This window comes from Alexandromys fortis, unplaced genomic scaffold (genome assembly GCF_014885135.2).
Source record: "Alexandromys fortis isolate MF-2015 unplaced genomic scaffold, M_Fortis_MF-2015_v1.1 scaffold_25, whole genome shotgun sequence".
In the NCBI taxonomy this organism is placed as follows: Eukaryota; Metazoa; Chordata; class Mammalia; order Rodentia; family Cricetidae; genus Alexandromys; species Alexandromys fortis.
Window position 1 is genome coordinate 11,225,768 of NW_026067904.1, and position 15,981 is coordinate 11,241,748.

General features: G+C 45.1%; 1 protein-coding gene across 2 annotated transcripts; it reads right to left on the minus strand.

Moving 5' to 3' along the window:
• Positions 1 to 4,417: 4,417 nt before the first annotated feature.
• On the minus strand, positions 4,418 to 15,308 carry LOC126497122 (zinc finger protein 271-like). Of its 2 annotated transcripts, XM_050134997.1 has the most exons (3): positions 15,111 to 15,308; positions 14,663 to 14,872; positions 4,418 to 6,539 (listed from the first exon to the last, which is right to left on the minus strand). In XM_050134997.1, exon 3 carries the CDS (start codon positions 6,537 to 6,539, stop codon positions 4,926 to 4,928), a length of 1,614 nt encoding a protein of 537 aa, XP_049990954.1. In that variant the 5' UTR covers positions 14,663 to 14,872; positions 15,111 to 15,308; the 3' UTR covers positions 4,418 to 4,925. The 2 variants fall into 2 exon arrangements, with proteins under 2 accessions (XP_049990954.1, XP_049990955.1); XM_050134998.1 differs by lacking the exon at positions 15,111 to 15,308 and having other exon boundaries at positions 14,663 to 15,031.
• Between the last annotated feature and the right edge of the window lie 673 nt (positions 15,309 to 15,981).

The following is a 15,981-nucleotide window of genomic DNA, read 5'->3' on the forward strand; positions in this document are numbered from 1 at the left end:
CTCTGTCAGCCTCTGCCATGTGTGCCTTTACTCTCTCTTCCTCAGTTCACACACCATTCCCATATTGACATTCTAACAGTGGCTTTCATTAAGTCTGAGCAACTTTTCATACATTTTCATACATTGTCTCCAACAGATTGACTGGGTCCAGGTATGTTAAACTGCTCAATCTGTTAGGTGTCTATTGCTGTGATAGACACCATGACCGAAAGCAGCTGGGGGAGGAAAGAGTTTACTTCATCTTACAACTCTCAGGTTACTTGAGTTCCTGCCCAGACTTTACTTCTGTCTCTGAGTTCAGTCAGGGCAGGAACTCCAGACAGAAACTTGAAGAACTGATGTAGAGGCCATGGAGGAATGTTGATTTGGCTTGTGCCTAATAGCATCCTGAACCTGCTTTCTTACAGCAACCAGGGCCACCAGCCGAGGGGGTGACACACCCTGCAGTGAACTGGGCCCTCTCCATCAGTCATCTATCCAGAACATGCACCACATGCTCCACTGGCCAGCGTGGTGGGGGCACCAGCTTGTGTCACATTGATGGCCAGCACACTGCTGTACCTAGCAAACATGGCTCAGGGCACTGCCTTCATACCTACTACCCGTAGTCCTGGGAGCCCTGCACAATTACCTTAACCCAGCATGGGTTTTTGGGAGAAGGGCACTCTATTTTAGGTCCATTGTCTTGCAGCTCTGTGAGCCCAACACCTAGTATGATGGAAAGAATCTTATGCAAGTTTATAGGACATTTTCTTGATTAATGTGGGAGGGTCCGGCTCATTGTGGGTGGTGTCACCCCTCATCAGGTGGTCCTGGATGATGTAAGAATGTGGGCTGAGCAAGCACTGAGCACCAGTAAGCACGCCTCCATGGTCTCTGCAGCAGTCCTGCCTCCAGGTTCCTGCCCAGCTTGAGCTGTTCCCATGATGAACTATGATGTGAAAGTCTAACTGGAGTAGACTGTTTACTCCCAAGTTGCTTTTGGTCGTGGTGTTTTATCACAGCAATAGAAACCCTAAGATGTGTGTGTGTGTGTGTGTGTGTGTGTGTGTGTGTGTGTGTTTTACAAACTGTATGTGGTGGTTTGAAAGAAAAGGCCTTCATAGAGAGTGGCACTATTAGAATGTGTGGCCTTGGAGGAAATGTGTCACTGGGGGGGGGGGGGGTTTGAGGTCTTCAATGCTCAAGCTACACCCAATGCAACAGTTCAGTCCTCTTCCTGTTGCCTGTGGATCAAGTTATAGAACTCTTGGTTCCTTCTCCAGCACCATGTCTGCCTGCATGCTGCCATGTCCTGCCATAATAATGGACTAAACTTCTGAAACTGTAAGCCACCCCAATTAAATATTTTTCTCTTTTCCTTTATAAGAGTTGGTGTCATGGTACCTCTCCAGATCAATAAAATTCTAAGACTATAAATATGTATATATATATATATATATATATATATACACACACACACACACACACACACATATGTGGCTTCATGCAGATGAAGTCTATAGTGCTAGCATACTACTTGTGGACTCAAGTTTGGGGTAGTTTTTTATTTTTATATATTTTCTACTGTTTATCCTCCATAAGATAATACATTAAGATTTGGTGCTGGTGGATGCCTTTAATCCCAGCACATCTTTTGAGTTTCAAGCCAGCTTGCTCTGCATAGACCCTGTTTCAAACAACAAAAGCCCTCAGACTATAAAGAAGCAGTTAAGAAACTGAATGGTCTTTGTTTTCCACATTAGTCCTCGCCATCATGTTGCTTCTTTGCCTGGAACCTCCCATAGTCTCTCAGTGCATTCAGAAGTGAAACCTTGAACCCTTTGCACACCCTCCAGAATGTGCACCACTGCCTTGTCTAGGATGCCAATTTCCCATGTATTATTTCCGCCATTAGTCACTGGTAGCCATCTGGGCCATCAGATTCCGTCTCCACACTCTCATTGCTTATGTTCAAGGAATCCTTACTTCACTGAACGATGGCCCCAGGATGAAGTGGTGCTGGCAATTAGAGAAGTTGAAGAGAAGACAGTTTTATCAGCTGTAAGTGAAAAAGTGGAAGGTTTTCATTTAAGGGAAGAAAAAAAAAACTGACGATGTTCCAGTAAGAATGAATCTTGTGAAATTGTGAAGGGAAATGTTGTTATTATTCTAACATCTCAAAATGCAAGTTGTAGACGTGGTGCACAGTGAGTGCTTAAATCAGGAGATGGTGTTAAGAATGCAGTACTGTTTACGTGATACAGAGGGTCAAATCTTCCAAAGTGCACAGCAACCACAGCGAGGGACTACATACACTCTAGCTATGTAGCTGGTTGGTACCAGCTGATGCTTCAGTTGTCTCCATATCCATAAAGGACCCTTGTAACATGAGGGCCTGCTTGTTGGGATTTCTGTCCTGCCCGGTTCCCACAGTCTTTAGGTACCAAGGAAAATCACACAGAGTCTAGTCTACATAGATATAAACTGATTGGCCCATTAGCTCAGGCTTCTTATTAGCTCTTATTACTTATATTAGCCCATTATTCTTATCTATGTTAGCCACATGGCTCGGTACCTTTTTCAACGGGGCCGGTCACATCCTGCTTCTTCGGTGTCTGGACAGGACTTGGGAGGAATGGGTTTTCTCCTTCCCAGAATTCTCCTGTTCTCTTTGACCCACCTATACTTCCTGCCTGGCTACTGGCCAATCAGTATTTATTTAAAACATAATTGACAGAATACGACTGTCCCACACCAGACCCTTTTCCTGCTCACAACCTAAAGTTGCATAAAGTCTGCAATTCATCGGCAGGACACCACAAACACTCTTGCCTATATAATCTTCCTCTCTCTCATTCCATCTTGTCAGCCCATGCATTGCTGCAGCACCAGTACCAATAACATCTCTTCAGGATGGTTTTGCATATTTATGACTTCAGGGTAGTATACACTGGCTGGTTTCCTTAGAACTGTTACCACTGAGAATGGCTGGTAACCAGTGCTGGGACCAGCTAGCTCCATCTCTCGGAAAAATTGCAAGAACTTCTGGTAGCTGATGGTTCTGACTGGAAGAAGAGCAGTGAAGACACTAACACTAGGTAGGATTTGAGTCACTGGCACACAAAGTTTGGAACTGTCATTTAGGAACCGAGAACCTCTATCACTAACACACAGGGTCATGTACTTTGCCTATTCACAGTCTATTTGGACTTAGCAAGACTGTCAGTGGACTGGCGAAGTTCTATGCCTTATTGGCATAGCCCCATGGATATCATGGAACTACAGTATTTACAGGACCACAGTACCACAGCTCCATTTTGTTCAATATTGGTCTGCATTACTGAAAATTAAACTAACCTTGTGTGTGCACCATAGGGATTCATGCTCACGAGGAAACCAAAATTAGACCACTACCAACAAATCACGGAGACAAAGTGGCATGGGATGTACACTCAGTTTGTGCATAGGACCCAACTCTCCATCTCTAGAGGATATGTGTGACGTCAGCATTAATGCCACTTTAATTACAGGATTTAAGGTTTCCTTGCATTCTCTGAAATAATTTCTGATATGCACTTGGTAATTTAGACTCAATAAAGGTTTGAGTTAGCTGGGTGGTGGTGGCGTACGCCTTTAATCCCAGCACTCGGGAGGCAGAGGCAGGCGGATCTCTGTGAGTTCGAGGCCAGCCTGGTCTACAAGGGCTAGTTCCAGGCCAGGAACCAAAAGCTACGGAGAAACTCTGTCTCGAAAAATCAAAAAAAAAAAAATAAAAATAAAGGTTTGAGATTCTAAGATGAATATATTTTCCTCATAATTTTGATTGAGACTTTCCACGTTTAGTTTTAAATATGGTAAGCTCCACATTAGTGCCTTATATTTTATAATGATATTGCTGTGAATTGTAAGAGATTTTCTTATAGAAAGGGTAAGAATTTCTATTTTTTAAATGGAGCATGGGCTGGACATTGATTTACACCATTTTCACGTGTGGGATCAGAATCTGTGCCCCAGACTTTCCCATAGCTGTCACATTCATGCGATTCTCCCTCCTCAGGAAGAATCTTTGTCTTCCTTCCTCTCTTCCTACTTCTTTTTCCATCCAAGGCAGGGTTTCTCTGTGTAGCCCTTGCTGTCCTGAAGTTTGCTATGTAGATCTGCTGCCTTTGCCTCCTGAAGACTGAAGTTAAAGGCATGCGCTATCACCACCTGGCTAGAGAATGGGTTTTCTTTTCTTTTCCTTTCCTTTCCTTTTTTTTTTTTTTTTTTTTTTTTTTTTTTTTTTTTTTTTTTTTTTTTGGTTTTTCGAGACAGGGTTTCTCTGTAGCTTTGGATCCTGTCCTGGAACTCGCTCTTGTGGACCAGGCTGGCCTCGAACTCACAGTGATCCGCCTGCCTCTGCCTCCCGAGTGCTGGGATTAAAGGCGTGCGCCACCACCACCCGGCCTAGAATGGGTTTTCTTAAAGTTACCATGATCAGGTTTGTTAAAACGTCTGCTACCCTGAACTGAGGGCAGTTTCCCTTCTATGTGCATCCTTTGATACCCAGTGAGACTGGTCACAGTTCGGAAAGGTTTCCTGTAAACAGACGTTTCCTGTCCCAACTCCTGGGTCCTAAATAACCGACTCAGAGGCTGAATATGAATTATAAATGCTCGGCCGAAAGCTCAGGCTTGCTACTAGCTTTTACACTTAAATTAACCCATTACTACTAATCTATGTATTGCCACATCGCTCATGGCTTTACCTGTCCTCTAGCACGGCTTACTTCCTAGGCAGCTAGGACATCTGCCTGACTCCACCCCCGTTCTTCCCATCATTCTCAGTTTGGCTTTCCCGCCTAACTTCCAGTCTGGCTACCGGCCTGTCTGCTTTTTATCAGCCAGTGAGAGTACACATACTCAGTGTACAGAAGGGTCATTCCCAGCAATTTCCCACGGGTATTATTTTTGCGGTTTTTCCCCAACGTGTATTCTCTGATGGTTAAAGAGATCAACGCTCCTACTAAAGCTTCTGCCACATTGAGCACATGGGTAGGGTTTCTCTCCAGTGCGGCTTCTCCGGTGTTTGATACGGCCTGAACTCTGACGGAAACATCGGGTGCACAGCGAGCACTCAGAGGGTTTTTTTCTTGTGTATATTCTACGGTGAAGGATGAGGTCAGAACTCTGACTAAAGGCTTTGCCGCAACTATCACAGTGGTAGGACTTTACACCCGAATGCATTCTCCGATGTTTTGTGAGGTCTGTGCTTTGACTGAAGCTTTTATCGCACAGATCGCATGTATATGGTTTCTCGCCAGTATGTGTTCTTTGATGCTTTACGAGGTCTGAACGGCGACTGAAACTCTTGGCACAGTCACTGCAGGGATAGGGTTTTTCCCCGGTGTGGATTCTCTGGTGGAGAACAAGGTTGGAGCTCTGACTGAAGGCCTTCCCACACTTACATACATAGGGCTTCTCCCCAGTGTGGACTCTATAATGTTTAATAAGATCCGACCTCCTACTGAACGTTTTACTGCACTTACCACACGGGTACGGCTTCTCTCCAGTGTGAATTCGCTGATGGTTAAGGAGATCTGAAAACCTACTGAAGGTTTTGGTACACTGGTTACATAGGTAGGGTTTCTCTCCGGTATGAATTCTCTGATGCAGAATAAGGACCGAGCTCTGATTAAAAGCCTTTCCACATTCGTTACATTTATATGGCTTCTCTCCAGTGTGAATCCTTTTGTGTTTAATAAGGTCTGAATTCTGACTGAAACTTTTGCTACACTGATTACATGAATAAGGTTTCTCCCCAGAGTGGATTCGCTGATGGAGATGAAGATCGGAGCTCTGACTAAAGGCCTTCTTACAAGCTTTACACTTATATGGTTTCTCCCCCGTGTGGGTTCGCCGATGTTTTATAAGATCAGAGCTCTGGCTGAAATGTTTATAACACTGGCTACACATATAAGGCTTCTCTCCAGTGTGGATCCTCTGATGTTTGACCATGTCTGAGTGCTGGCTAAAGCTTTTGCTACAGTGACCGCAGGGGTAGGGTTTTTCTCCTGTGTGGATTCTCTGGTGTATGATGAGATCTGAGCTCTGGCTGAAGGCCTTCCCACACTCCTTACATTTGTAAGGCTTTTCCCCAGTGTGGACTCTTTGATGTTTGACAAGGTCTGAGCTCCGACTAAAGCTTTTAATACACCATTTGCATGGATAGGGTTTCTCTCCAGTATGAATTCTCTGATGCAGAGCCAGGGCTGAGGGCGAACGAAAGCCCTTTCCACATTCATCACATTCGTGTGGTCTGTCCCAGTGAGTTCTCTGGTGTCTAACGAGACCCGTTTTCCAAGTAAAGTGCTGGCCACATTCATCACAGGTATACTGTCTTCTTCTTAAGCGGGGCTTTTCATTCAATTTGTCCCCCGATTCACGGAATTCTTTGCCTCTGGAATTCGGGAGAACATCCTCCTTGAGGCTGCCAGGTTCTTCAGTCAACGTTTCAGTGTTTCCTGTCATTTTCCTCCTCCGAAGCTGGCTCTCCGATCTTGATCTTGGTCTCACCATCTGGAAAAGTAAACAAAATTCCAATGGAAAATGTATTCCATGTTGCAGATAAGTTCCAGATGCAGCAAATCAGTGTTTGTCTATAGATGTTACCAGGAGAGGGGAGGATGTGGTACAAGGTGATCCTCGCGGTTAAGGTGGGGGACTGCAAATGAGCTGAGAGGCTTCCCACACTGAAGAAGACTGAGGAAAACTGGAAGAATCAATAAGTAATAATGGATCACATTTTGTGGAATGGACTTATCAGATACAAAAGTATGATTTTCACAGATGACCTGGGGAAACTGAAATTGATTCACTATGATAATAAAAGTGTGATTAGGTGAGAGCTAATAACTTGCTAATATAATTAAAGCAAGCAGTATAAAAAGCATAGGAAACAGAAGTGGGTTGGCTTTTAGCTAGCAAAACTCAGGTAGTTAGGCTAACAGTAAGGTACTAAAGAAAAGTAATAAGAGAGAAATAAAAACTGTTCAATTCCTTTGCATCTACCCTGAAGAGACAGTAAAAATAGTTCTTACACACAGAAATGCACTGTATTCTAAATACTTTCTACAAAAGTCACAAGCAGGATCAGTTCAAGACAGCGGTTTAAAATTGAATTTTCATACAACAACATCTATTGCAAAATAACTCGTATTTTTTTTTATTATGATCTCCAGCTGGAGCTACAAACAAGAGGGCCAGAGTAGTAAGATGGTCAAGTTCTTTCTACTTTTTCAATCTGCATGCCTTAGTGAGAGTAACAAGGAATCAATTTTGATGTAAAGACTGATTTCATTTTTTAATTGTGTGTGCCAGTACACTTAAAAATTATGTATGCTTTTATGTGGTTCTTTATGCCATGTGTAGCATGACTAATAAAAATCCAGGGACAGATACTGGGGTTCAACATGAAGATCAGAAAGGCAAAACATCCAACCACTACAGAGACCTTTTACCTCTACCAAATCTTCAGACTACAATGGCGGGATCCTGTCTCCACGAATCCTCAGATTCCACACCACGGAGTTTCTGTCCTTTCCCTTTATGTTCCTCTCTCTGCCCAGCCATATCACTCCTGTCCCCACCTCCCTAGTGCTGGGATTAAAGGATAAATTGTGGAAAGTAGCTGGTTCTCTCCTTCTATTGTGTGGGTCCTGGGGCTCACACTTAGGTTGGCAGGCTGGGTGCTAAGTGCTAAGTGTTTTCACCCTCTGAGTCATCTCACTGTCCCCCAAAATGACTAAAGAAATTACAGGTTTGCTATTTTTGCTTTTGTTTGAGATACGCTGTAGCCCAGTTTGGCCCGCAACTCATGGTAATCCTTCTGTCTCAACTCTTGAGTGCTGAGAAGACAGATGTTAGCACCTGGCTCTACCCCCACCTCCTTTATTTTTGTTTGCAGTGTAGCCTTTGGATGGCTTTGGACTCAGGGTAGTCCACCTGCCTCTGGCTCACCAGTGCTGGGATTACAGGTGATGCTATCATACCTAGCTGGGTTGCTACTTTTGTGGTGTAGGAGGTTCTTCTGTTCATGTGTTATTTTCATTGGTTAATGAATTAAGAAACTGCTTTGGGCCTTATAGGGCAGAACTTAGGTAGGCAGAGAAGACAGAACTGAATGCTGGGAAGAAGGGCAGAGTGGGAGACACCATGGATCTTCTGGCTGAGAAGGTCGCTGGTTAGAATCTTGCCAGTAAGCCATGGCACGTGGCAATACATAGATTAATGGAGATGGGTTAAACTAATATGTAAGAGTTAGCCAATAAGAAGTTAGAGCTAATGGCCAAGCAGTGTTTTAATTAATACAGTTTCTGTGTGATTATTTTAGGTGTAGGTTAGCCAGGCGGCCAGGACAAACAAAGGGCCCGCCCTCTCTCTTCACAACACTCTTGAGTGAAACTTGACTTTATAGGCACCAATGGGGACTTCTTGATTACAGAACACTAAATGGCTACACATTACAAACTTCTTATTATGTACTAGATGATTTCAGAACAGGTTTACAGATGGGTCTGAAAACATTCACTCATCTTCCCGCTCGGGATGGTCTCAGACACTGGTCAAAGCAAATTCTCCCACAGGCAGAACTTTAGAAATAAAACTGCCATTTGTCTACTATTTATGAAAGGAAATAAATCTAAGGATATAAGCCTAGATTGACTCATGGCTAATGAAAATCACTTATCAAATACATGGAAAGAACAAGATTGGAATGCTAGAAAGAAAGTAGAACCCTGGGAGAAACATTGGGATAGACCTTCCAGAATGGGCTCAGTATGCACATATATTGTGTTCTTTGTACATTTTCAGCAAAAGATAACCAGCAAACAAGCCTCTCAACCTGAAAGACAAGAACATCCACAGAACTACGTCAATCAGTCTCTATTTCAGCTGGCACGGTTGACTGATGTATAGAATGGTCACGGCAGCAAGGATGACGGCTATACATAGCTACAAACATATGGATCTCCTCTCTCCAAGGGGGCATGCCTATTATCAATTCCGTATGCCTGAATATTCAACAACCAGAGTGAACAGTGCACACCAACTAAAGGAACACTTCCTGGATAGCAATCAGTCAGGTTCCTGGAGGCAGATTCATTGTACAGGACCAGTTTTGTCATGAAATTTGTTTTCGCACTGCAGATACAAAGCTGTATTTATTTATGGTAATTCTGTTTGTTACCATGCTAGCCTATATAATACAACCTCGAAAAAAGTAATCTAAGAAAGGAAGTAGAGCAGTAACCTCAAATACCTGGAGCTCATGGGTCTTATGTATGTTCCATTGAGAAGGATGCAGACTTGGGATTATGAGGGAATGTTCTAAAGGCTACACTAGGAAAGTTGTCATAGAGGACATACTATGTGCCCTATGCCAAAGAACAAAAAATAAGCTGTCTATTTTTTTTAAAACAGTCAAACACATATGCATTACAGGAACTGAGAGTTGGAGGAGCTGTTTTAGTTAGGATTATTATTGCTGTGATGAAACACCATGACCAAAAAACTGGGGAAAAAAGGTTTTATTTGGCTTACAGATCCAGAGACACAGTCTATTGACGGAAGCTAGTGCAGGACCTCACACAGGGCAGGAACCTGGAGGAGGAGCTGATGTCAAGGCATGGAGGGCTGCTACTTGCTGGCTTGCTCATCATGGCTTGCTCAGCCTGCTTTCTTAGAGCAGCAAGGAGTCCCAGCCCAGGAGTGGCACTACCCACAGTGAGCTGGGCCCTCCCCCATCAATCACTAATTAAGAAAATGCCCTACAGGCCTGCCTACAGCCCAGTCTTATGGATGCATTTTCTCAACTGAGGTTCCTTCCTCTCAGATGACTTTAGCTTGTGTCAAGTTGAACTAGCCAGCACAGGAGTCACGAGAATAATTCCTCCTCTATATGAGAAATATATTACACACACACACACATACACATACACATACACACACGCACGTGTGTGTGTGTGTGTGTGTGCAATGGTGTATTTTATGATTATGGAGGCCAGAGAACAACCTATGGGAGCCAGTTCTCTTCTTCCACACATGTGGGTCCTGGGGATTGAACTTAGTAAATACCTTAACCTTTACTGCCAAGCCATCTCACTGTCCCCCATTATATACCTGACCATCCACTTGGGCTATTTTTACTTCCTATCCCTAATCCTGGGCCTGGTAAGTTTGAAGTTATAGCGCTCAACGGAGAGATGCTTCTACTATGGAACACAGTCAGGATTGCCAGTAAATTTGCCTCTTGGGTCATTTCAGGCTCTTCATACTATAGACACTGTGGTCATAATGACTGGTCACAATTCCAAGGAATATGTTGCTGTGTTTCAGAAGCAGAATATGTTGCTGCTGTATGCCATGAGCAAGGACTCTAGAGAATTCTTTGGGGGTACCTCTTCTCTCAAGTTTAATTTTAGGCCCACACAATGGCACTCTGAAGAGCCTGTAGGATAAAAGCCCTGCCCAAGACTTAAATAATGTAAGAAAATGAGTTTATAATATCAACTAGATAAAGAACTCTGAGCTATAATTAAGGATTTAAAATTACAGCTATGCATTAACCTAATTGTAAAAGTTGATAACACGGGAAATCCAAGACAAGTAAAGTTGGTTGTTATAGTGTTCTCTTAAAGGCAGGTTGGACAGGCTGAATACACAGTACAATAGCAGTCTCAAGTGACCTCAAGGTGTGAGGTCACTCATTAACTCTGGCTGTGAGGTCCCGCAAAAGTTCTAATCACTTAGAATGTAAGAGATTTTAATATCACCACATGTAGGGGATCACCCTGATTAATCAGTATCTAAGAAGCAGCAAGGGACCTGAAGACGAGCATTCACCTTCTCTGCTTCTGGGTGGCACACAGATGTGGCCAATGCCTCGGGTTCCTGTTGGTGAGATTTTCACCACGGTGGGCTGCACTGCTGAGCTGTGAGCTGGGATAAGTCCATTCTCCCTTAAGTCGCCTTTGTCAGGGTACTTTGTCACGGCCATGGGAAAAACGAACTACTGAATTTATTCCGTTACAAATAGCGTCCACTTGTCTTAGCTAGGATTACCTTGGCTTTGAGGAAACACCATAACCAAAGCAACTCATGGAGGAAAGGGTTTATTCCACTCACAGTTCCATAAACACAGTCATCATCAAAAGTAGTGAGGGCAGGAACCCGGAGGCAGAGGCTGTGGGGGCGGAGTGCTGTGTGTGTCCTGGCTGGCTCCACTCCACTCTCGCTGCGCTTCTTGGTGGTTATTTTTCTGCTGCAAGTGGGCTGTGCGCTCACCAACAGCCTCTCAGGCTCTCTTTGTGAAGCCTCAACTTCTCTGCACGACCCCTTCAATTCCGAGCCTTCAACTGACACTGAGGTGTGCACCTGCGCCAATGGCCTCTCCTGACCTCTCCCAGTGCCAAGCCTCAGCTGCTCTTCATGCCTTCAAAACCAGAACCTCCTGGGTGACTCTGACGTCCCCAAGTCCAGCCGCCAGCACATGGCACAGCTTTGACTGCTTCTGAAACACAGCCTCTGTGGGCTGACCCTGAGGAAACAGTTTCCAGGAGATTTCATCTCAATGATGCTAGCCTTTCTTAATCACCATCAATTTCTTAGCTCCAGCTAACCAACATCAATTGTCCCAACAAAGCAAAGGTTTCTGTGGTGGTTTGAATGTAATTGGTCCCATAAGCTCCTAGGGAGTGGCACTATCGGGAGGTGTGGCTTTGTTGGAACAGGTATGACCTTGCTGGAGGAAGTGTGTCACTGTGGGGGCAGGCTTTGAGGTTTCCTATGCTCAAGATACCACCCACTGTTGGAGACCAGTTCCTGTTGCCTTTTGATCAAGATGTAGGACTCTCAGCTCCAGAACCGTGTCTGCCTGCATACTGACATGCTCCCCGCCATGATGATAATGGACTGAACCTCTAAACTGTAAGCCAGCCACCAAAATCAAACATTTCCTTTATAAGAATTGCCATGGTCATACTGTCTCTTCACAGCAATAGAAACCCAATAACGACAGGGCTGGAGAGATGGCTCTGAGGTTAAGAGCACTAGCTACTCTTCCAGAGGTCCTGAGTTCAATTCCCAGCAACCACATGGTAGCTCACAGCCATCTGTAATAAGATCTTTTGCCAAGCCGGGCGGTGGTGATGCATGCCTTTAATCCCAGCACTCAGGAGGCAGAGGCAGGCGGATCTCTGTGAGTTAGAGACCAGCCTGGTCTACAGAGCTAGTTAGTTCCAGGACAGGCTCCAAAGCCACAGAGAAACTCTGTCTCGAAAAACAAAAAAAAAAAGAAAAAAAGTTTTGCCCTCTTCTGGCATGCAGGCAGAATACCATATGCATAATAAATAAATAAATTTTTAAAGAAAGAAAGAAACCCTAACGACAGGTTCACTTCAGAGGTGCCAGTCTTTTAACATGGCGACTCTCTCCTTCTCTCTCTCTTGATTTTCTGAAACAGGGCTTCTTTGTATAACAGCTCTGCGTTTCCTGAAACTCACCCTGTAGACCAGGCTGGCCTCAGACTCACAGAGATCCACCTGCTGTTGCCTCCCGAGGGCTGGGATTAAGGGCCTGCAGCACTGCCATCCAGCCTTATGGCTGACTCTTCAGCCCCAGCTGCTCAGAATGACAGAATCTTAATTCAAAGCGGCAAATGGATGTGATAGAGTCCTTAAACTTCCCTGTGAAACTACACAAGCCGGGCCTCCATCTGCCCCCAACATTCTTATCTTCCAAGACCCTACAAGATAGCTCACCAAGCATTGAACACCGAATGGCTTTTCTTTACACAACCCTCCCCAAAACATGGTGAGGTCCGTCACAGCAATACCCCACGATCCTGAACACAAGTACCCTGCGTGGGTGGACGGTGTTTCCCCAAGCAGATGTGGGTTAGGAAATGAAAATCCTCCTGAATTAGTGTCAGGTCCTAAAACAACACAGGCCATTGCCGTTGTTCTTGCCTGCCCAACAGAACCCAATGGTATGACTCTATTAAACACAACACATTCCGGCTGCAGAACATACAGAAATCAAGCTGGAGCTGACCTGAAAATATTCTTTCTGCAGGCCAGATTTTATAGGGCGTGGAAGTGCTATGGGCCACGGGCAGAGAAAACCCATCAATGCCCGCTGCAACACTGCAGGCTATGATTCTGACGGTGGTGGTCTAATGAGAATGGCTCCTACAGGCGCATAGTTTTGAATGCTTGGTCCCTTGTTGGTGGAATTGTTTGAGGATGATTAGGAGGTATGGCTTTTTGGAGAATGTATGTCACTGGGGGTGGGCTTCTTTGAAGTTTTCAAAGCCCACACCATTCCCAGTTAGCTCTTACCGCCTGCCTGCTGCCATTCTCTGACATGATGGTCACGGACATTTACTCTCTGAAATTGTAAGTGAGCCCCCAACAAACTCTTCTCTACATTGCCTTGTTCATGTCACCTTAGCACAGCAACAGGAAATTAAGACCCCGACTAGCAGGCAAGATGTGCCTGCGTGTACAATAACGGCACGAAGGTTATGGGGGTGTCTTAGTCACTGTTCTAACGCTACAGACTCCATGACCGTGACAACTCTTATAGAAGAAAACATTTAACTGGGGCTTGCTTACAGTTTCAGAGGGTTAGTCCACTATCACCATGGTAGACATGGTGCTGGAGGAGTAGCTGAGAGTTCTACATACAGATTCACAGGGAGCAGGGGTAGAGTAACACTGGCTTAGGCTTTTGAAACACCAAAGCCCACCTCCAGTAACACATTTCCTTCAACAAGACCATACCTCCCGATCCTTCTCAAGTAGTGAGAAGCATTCAAATATATGAACCTATCAGGGCCATTCTTCGTCAAATCACCACAGGGAGTAATAACTGCTTTTGGATTGGATTTGAACCTGATCATTCCCAGCACTGTAAATCTGGTTAAAAGCCACAGGTCCTAGTGGAGAACTCACTGCTGGTGTCTTGCTAAATGGAAAGGCTGTCAAACCGCCTTCTAAATATTTAAGTTTATATACCTAGGTTAGTGCTGCCCTCAACCTTGGCCAGAGGAGCTTCTTTCTTTCTGTCGTGGTCAGCAGTCACTGCAGAGACTGATAGCTGGTCAAAGTACTGAGCACAGTGACTAGTAAGTGCTAGGTCCTAAATGGGACATCTATTGTAACCGGCCTTCTCCCTAGACACAGGGGACACCCCAGAAGAGAGCGCAGAAAGGCTGGATGAGCTGAAGTTGGGGAGGATTCTGTGGACCACTATTTTTCAGACACGACACTGAACGCATTGCAGTTATGATTATCTGTACAAGATCAAGACAGTAAGGTATCTCAACATTCCTCCAGGCAGCTGGAGTGGGGGGGGGGGGGACGACATAAAGGGGGAAGGGTCTCTGGGTAACTGGTAGGGGGATTGGGGGTGAATGTGATCAAAATGCATTGTTTACATGCATGACATTGTGAAAGAATTAATAAAAATCTATTTTTAAAAGAAGAGGCGACTGAATAAAAGCTGTATCTCTAGAATTCAAAACAAAGCCGTATGACTTGGCTTGGAGCACAAAAGACATGGTACGGCTTGCCAGAGAGGGTGTAGACAATGGAGACCACTGGTACCACGGAAGGAACATGCAACGCACTGCTCCTCACCTCACAAAGGGTGATGCTCTTGAGAGTCACAGCTGAGCTGGATCTCCACAGGCACAACCGGACACCTCAGGAAACGAGTGGAGAATTACCATTTCTTCTGTAAGATCTTCTTGTCCACACAAGTGACTGAAGCCTGCAGGCGATGTGGTAGCCCTGAGTTCACATTGGAACCACTGTACAGAGGAGATGTCATTTCTGAGACTAGGGCTTCTAGATACGGAACAAAGAGAAGGAGAAAAATCTTATTTAGCTTCCAGGAGCCTTTCCTCTTAGAGAAGGCTTCCTTTCTGATCATGCAGGAAGCGGGAATTAACCCTCTTTAATTCAATCCCCCCCGCCCCTACACGACGCGGCGCTCAAACAAGACTGGAAATTAAGAATACTAAATTAGGGGTGTGGCTGGAATAACAGTGCAGGGAGGGGTTTGGTATTCGCGTCCCACACTCACGAGGCAGCTATCTCTTTTCCAGCTCCGCAGGCTGATTACGGGGGGTTCATCCACTTCGTGATTCCACTAGCACCCCAACATTTCGGACGTTCATGCAGATGAATAAAGGCTCAGTGAGCACAGACTAGCTATCATGAAACCGCTCGGTCCCCGTGTCCAAGACGCCGCTCTGACTCTCCTGTGCTGGAGAGACTGCCTGTCAACCACCCCTACAATCTCTCCGCGGTTTGGATGCTCCCTCAGCCGGCTGCTCTAGGAATCTGGGAGAATCACAACTCTATTGTGCATCCTCACTCCCGCACAGCAGCGGGAATTAGGAGTTCTTGCAGTTCACGACTGCAGCTCCCAGCTTTAGCCTAAGGCACTGGCTTGTCCTTTGCTGCGGTTAGTGATTCTTCAGGTGAATGTCAGGATCCATCATCTTTCATAAAAACTTTATAAAGTCAGATATTTTTCTGACCAGATAACTCTCGAGATCCATTTCTCTTCTGCATCTGCCTCTGCCCCCCGTTCCCCCCCCCCACTTAATCCCTTTCCTAAGTTTATTCCTCGGTTTTCCCCCCACCCTCCTCCCTGCCATCCATCCATACAGGGGACTGAACATGCTAGTTAAACATTCTACTACTGAACTGTATCCCCAGCTGTCTTTTGCACACTCCCCACCCCGCCTGTTTCAGTTAGTTCCTATTGCTGTAATGAAACCCTATGACCAAAAAGCAAGTTGGGGAGGAACGGGTTTAATTGGCTTAAACTTCATATAACTGTTTATTATTGAAGGAAGTCAGGACAGGATCCTGGAGGCAGGAGCTGATGCAAAGGTCATGGAAGGGTTCTGCTTATTGGCTTGCTGTCCGTGGCTTGCTCAACCTGC